At 32.7% G+C, this 5,790-nt stretch overlaps 1 protein-coding gene across 1 annotated transcript; it reads left to right on the top strand.

Moving 5' to 3' along the window:
- The first annotated feature begins 1,351 nt into the window (after positions 1-1,351).
- LOC107482256 (IQ domain-containing protein IQM2) lies at positions 1,352-4,852 on the top strand. The gene is made up of 9 exons (XM_016102696.3): positions 1,352-1,519; positions 1,993-2,499; positions 2,587-2,701; positions 2,812-2,877; positions 2,961-3,049; positions 3,144-3,231; positions 3,321-3,560; positions 3,655-3,756; positions 3,870-4,852. The coding sequence occupies exons 2-9, from the start codon at positions 2,018-2,020 to the stop codon at positions 4,686-4,688; spliced, it is 2,001 nt and encodes a 666-aa protein (XP_015958182.1). The 5' UTR covers positions 1,352-1,519; positions 1,993-2,017; the 3' UTR covers positions 4,689-4,852.
- The last annotated feature ends 938 nt before the right edge of the window (positions 4,853-5,790 follow it).

Genomic DNA, 5,790 nt, shown 5'->3' with positions numbered 1-5,790 from the left:
TTATACATAGCGAATTGAAATTGAAATTTGGATGAATGTATATGTATATATAAAATATGTGCAACAATTTTCGTCAGCGATTAAAATAAAATAAGTAGTTAGAAGCTGCTTACTTGGAGGTTAAACTATAAGGTACGAGAAGTGTCTCTTTGATGATCTAAGCAATTGCGAAATGTTGTTGATTTTGATAAGGTCAATTCAATTCTCACTTTGATTTATATTCTTCTGATCTGAATGGATTGCACTTTACTCCAAGACTTTGTCATGAAAATGACCCTTCTTAATTAGATAATTAAATGGATATAAAACGCAAGGATTATTTCCTAGAAAATTATACTCAACTTTATTTTTGGTGTCTTATATACTTCGTTGGAGGGTTATGTATGCATACGTGAGAGATGATGAGTAATGCAGCAATTAAGTCAAAATCATGGAATTTTTCTTTTAAATAATTCTATACTGATCTTTTGTTGTTCATTTTATTTTTTAGCGGTTATTTTTTGTGTTATTTTAATTTCTCTCAAAAAACAAAATTTATATTGGTAGTCTTTTAAGATTTGAAATTATATATTTAAAGAAATGGTTATCCGAAAATTATTTTTCCTTTAATATTCAATAGAACTTATTTGTTTAGAATTAAAAATTCATATGAATATACTTTAGGTTTTTGATAATTATTTTATTTTTGGGTGTGGTGAATAAAACCCTATTAAAATATGGGTGTACAATAATTATATATTTACTCAAGAATAATTTTACAAAATTTATAACAAATACAATAAGAATTCAATTTTGATTCAATAAAACTGTTTTAAACGTGCATCAAATTATATAATATTGCGTTGATAAAAATAATTACTTTATACCGTCTATATCTATGTCAATAAATCCTATTGTAAGATACTAAGATGTTAATAAAAAAATATTTTATAGATTTTTTTATTTTTTTAATTATTATTTATTATATATATATTTTTATTATATATTTTAAAAAATTAAACTGAGAAAACGCATATAAGAATATATTTATACTAAAAAACCATACTTATAATTATTTATTGCGAAAAATAGAAAGCATTTTTTTTCCAAGTTGTAACAGAACGAAACCGAGTGAGAGTTATTGAATTTTTGTCATCGTTATTAATAAACTGAAATTAATAAAAGTAAAATAAAGAGAAAAAAAAAACTGATATGTGTATGTGTGAGTCTAAGTTGTTGGTTCCACGTGGTTTGAAACTCTGTCTCACTCTCTCTCTCTCTCTCTCTCTATACCTTTTCACTCTCTCTTTCTCTCTCTCTCCATTTTCTTGCTCCCAGCATAGTATATATATCTCAAATTGAGTGTGTAGCCGACGATACCATCTCATCTTCATTTGCAACTCAAAGCTAACAGCAGTTACCATTATTCCTTAGGAATCTTATCTCACCTTTCAACGCTTTTTTTCATTTCTTACCTTATAATACACTTTCAGATTCTTTACCTCCATTCTTCGTTTTTCTGTGCCACAGAATCTTTAAGGTACTCCAATGCACCTCATCAATTCTCTCTCTTGTTCTTCATTGTAGAATCTTTCTTGCTCCTTGTTTTTCTTTTGAGATCCATGGGCTTCCTTGGCTGCTTTAGTCTCTGATTCTATCTTGTTTTCTTGAATCGGAAGGTTTGGTGGTTGGTTGGTGTATTTGGAATGAAATGGCCAAATGGGGTTTCCTTGTTTTCATTTCATTGATATAAAGGCTGGATTTTTTTTGAAAGAAAATATTGGGTTTGGTTAAAAATGGAAGCTTTTGATTTTGGGGTTTGCGGATCCGTGAACATTTCTGTCTGTTTTATAGCAGCAGAATATGAGTTCCTTTTCTATCAGTTTGAAAAATGCTAATAAATAGAATGTGTATTGTTATCTGACTGAATTTGCATTCCATAAATTTTGACATATGAAAAATGCAGCATCTTGTATGGTTAATATTAATATTGATTTCTTATGTGGATTTCAGGACCACAGATTGGTTTTGTTGTCTTATGGGGATATCTTTTTCATTCTCATGTCCATTTGCCAAGTACAATGATGTCGAAGATGGATTAGATTCTATGGTTGTAAAATCCATTGACTTTGGCAATGACCAAATCAAGACTCTAGTAAGATCAGTGAGTTTCAACAACAGAGATTCAGAACCAACCATCCTTAAGTCCCAAGGTTCAGGGAAGATGACAGTAGAGAAATCTGTAAGCTTCAAGCGAAAAGATATCAGTAGTGTGATCTCAGACAATGCTCTTTCCTTTGATAAAGAGAATGAATCATTTGTCTCAAAGATTAGCAAAAAGATTAAAGACACAGATGATGAATCTCCTAGGCTAGAATGTGAAGCAGAAACAATCCAATCAGCACTTTTGAATCCACACAATCCTAAACACATGGCTGCACTTAAATTACAGAAAGTTTACAAGAGCTTTCGCACTAGAAGAAAGCTTGCGGATTGCGCGATTCTTGTTGAACAAAGCTGGTACTAATTTGTTGGCTTGAGAGCCTCTTTTGTTCTTGTCAAAACTCAATCTGTTTCTAACATGTTTTTGTTTGATCTTTTGAATAGGTGGAAGCTTTTAGATTTCGCCGAACTCAAGCGCAGCTCGATATCTTTCTTTGACATTGAGAAACATGAAACTGCCATTTCGCGTTGGTCTAGAGCTAGAACCAGAGCTGCCAAGGTATTGTTAACATTATTATGCCTTGAGAGTTTGATTTATTTTAGTTAATCTTATAAGTTCCAACATTAAGGCCTTAAGAAACTAAATTAAACATCTCTTTGTCATTACAGGTTGGAAAAGGTTTATCAAAAGATGATAAAGCTCAAAAGCTTGCTCTACAACACTGGCTTGAAGCGGTTAGTTCAACAACTGTACTAGTACTTTATCTTCAGCCAATTTGGTTATTATGTTACTGACCAATTTTTGTTTGGTAAAACAGATTGACCCGCGCCATCGCTATGGACACAATTTGCACTTCTATTATGATAAATGGCTTCAGTGCCAAGGCAGAGAACCCTTCTTCTACTGGTAATATTCTTTGTAAAATAGTTTCTTTTGTTACAATTTTTGGCTAGTTTTAGAGAATGGAGTTTGAGATTAAGCTTCTGATTTGAAATTGCAGGCTTGACATTGGAGAAGGAAGAGAAGTAAATCTCGAGAAGTGCCCGCGTACTAAACTTCAAACTCAGTGTATCAAATATCTTGGTCCGGTAAGAACATTAACCTTAGTAGATATATTTACTTGAGTCACCATTGATTTGCATGATGATTCATTATTTTTCATTGCTGTTTCTTCCAGATGGAAAGGTTGGCTTATGAAGTTGTTGTAGAGGATGGAAAGTTCTTCTACAAACAATCAGGAGAGCTCCTTGACACGACCGAATCGGATGCGCATGCCAAGTGGATTTTTGTCCTTAGCACATCTAAGTCACTGTATGTTGGCAAGAAAAAGAAAGGTTCATTTCAACATTCTAGCTTCTTGGCTGGAGGAGCTACATCTTCTGCTGGCCGTCTGGTTGTCGAACATGGCGTCTTGAAGGTACGAATCTTGCAGAAAGTTTCAAGTTTTGTTATTTTTGCTAAGTTTCGGATGTCTTCGATGGCTAATGAATATTGTTTGTTTTTTTCAACAGGCAGTTTGGCCTCATAGTGGTCACTATCGTCCGACGGAAGAGAACTTTCAGGAGTTTATTTTATTCTTGCAAGAGAACAATGTGAACCTCTCTGATGTCAAGGTATCAAAATTTGAAACAAAGCAGTGATTACCAATTTGTGATAGTAAAGATCTGTTTTCAAGAAGCTGGAAAAAACAAACATATTCTGAATGAAATTGCTTTTCTATGTGCAGATGGTTCCAGTTGGAGAGGCTGATGAATTATTTTCGGTAAGAAGCATGGGACATCTCAGAAGCCACTCGTCCGAAGAGGACTTCACCGAGAACATCAGTGGCTTGGAGACCGAAGAGAGCATCGTCCAAGACTCAATCGAAAAGCATCCAAATTTGATGGAAACCAAGCTAGCTTCTGCATTGACAACACCTCGCTCAAGGCAATTCCAGATTCTTGGAAGAGAACTATCCAGTCTTCAAATACCAAAGAGGGGAATTGAAGGACTAGAAAGCGAGGAAGGAAATGTTGCGAAAAGTATCGAGAGTTTTGAACCGGAGTCTCCTACAGCTGATCAAGAAACAGAACCATTGGCACCAGAGCTAGACCACCAAACTCCTAAGCAAAATGTGAGTGACAAAAAGGATGGTGAGAGTGATGAAGAAACAGTTCCAGAAGAGTCAATACTGAAGAGAATCAACTCACACAAAGGGATGAAATCCTACCAACTTGGTAAGCAGTTATCCTGCAAATGGACAACTGGAGCCGGACCTCGAATCGGCTGTGTAAGGGACTACCCGAGTGAACTCCAGTTTCGCGCTTTGGAGCAAGTTAACCTGTCCCCAAGAAGCGCTGCCCGGACGAAGTTGCCGTTAGCTCAAAGAACCACCTCCGGTTTGAGTCCTAGTGTTTCTTCTATTGCAAGTTTGTGTGGTGATACATCAGCAGAAACACAATTTGAATATATGAACATGTCTCAAAGAAGTGAGCATAATTCAAGATCAGAGTTCTCCCCATTGATCAGAGGAACATCAGTGATACCAGTTATTCATATGTCATGAGTGAATAGAATTACCATTTGATTTATTCTTTTCTGTTGTGAATAGGTAACAAAAGTATACAAGTTTTTAGTATACAAATTTTTCTGATGTTGTTTATGTTAATTCACATAGCCATTCTTTTTTTCACTCATGTATAATGTAGGATGGAAATTGTAAAATTTTATCAAGGGTCTATTTTGCACCCGTAAATTATTAATACAAAGAAATATTCAATCTTCTTATAAGCACTGTTCTTAGAACTGGAAGCGTGTTTTGCCGTGTATAAGTTTTCAGACCATGATAGTATTAGTAACTTGAACATCAAGGATGTTGGAAATAAATAGTATCACCTTAATTCAATCTATTATATGTTAAATAATTTATTATTATTGTTATGTTAAAAAAGTTAATATAATAAAGTTCTGGAATAAATTTAAAAATTTATTATTATGATAAATAATCATAATATTGGAAAAGAAATCTTTTATAATTTAATCTAAATTATTTTTTATCATATATGATTATTAAACGGACTCATTTTAAAAAATTTTAATAGTTATAATTACTGCAAATTTGTCAATAAGATATTCTCAAGATGAATATGGTACTAGAGTTTCTTTGACTTGCGACTATCATAGTAATTAACAATGTATTTATTATACTTTGATTTTGGACACCTAATTCCTTAGTGTGCTAGTTGAATAGATATTTGGTATGATTTAAATACTTCTAAAATTAATTATTAGTCAACAAGAAATCCGTCAACGCTGTAAAGAGTTTAATCTCTATGATTATAATTATTGAGATAAATAAAACCTTGACTAAGGGAATTGAATGAATGAAGAAATAAGTTTTTTTAGATCATTTGCAGTTTATTATAATAATGGGAATAATTTAGAGTTTGACAATTAAACCATATAACAAAGAGTTGAAAGAAGAAAGGAATTATACTTTGTTATTCTTTAGTGTTTCGTAAAAATATATTATTTTATACTATCGGATCATTGAGAAGTGTTGTTAGATACAAATCTTAATTAATAAATTGAGTATGACTATCCGCTAAGTATTGAACCTTTGGGACTGCACACTAATGAGTGTTCTAATCTTTGATATAGAATTATTT

This window comes from Arachis duranensis, chromosome 3 (genome assembly GCF_000817695.3).
Source record: "Arachis duranensis cultivar V14167 chromosome 3, aradu.V14167.gnm2.J7QH, whole genome shotgun sequence".
Lineage (NCBI taxonomy): Eukaryota > Viridiplantae > Streptophyta > Magnoliopsida > Fabales > Fabaceae > Arachis > Arachis duranensis.
The sequence above is the reverse complement of the archived record's forward strand: the minus strand, read 5'-3'. Positions and strand labels throughout refer to the sequence as shown.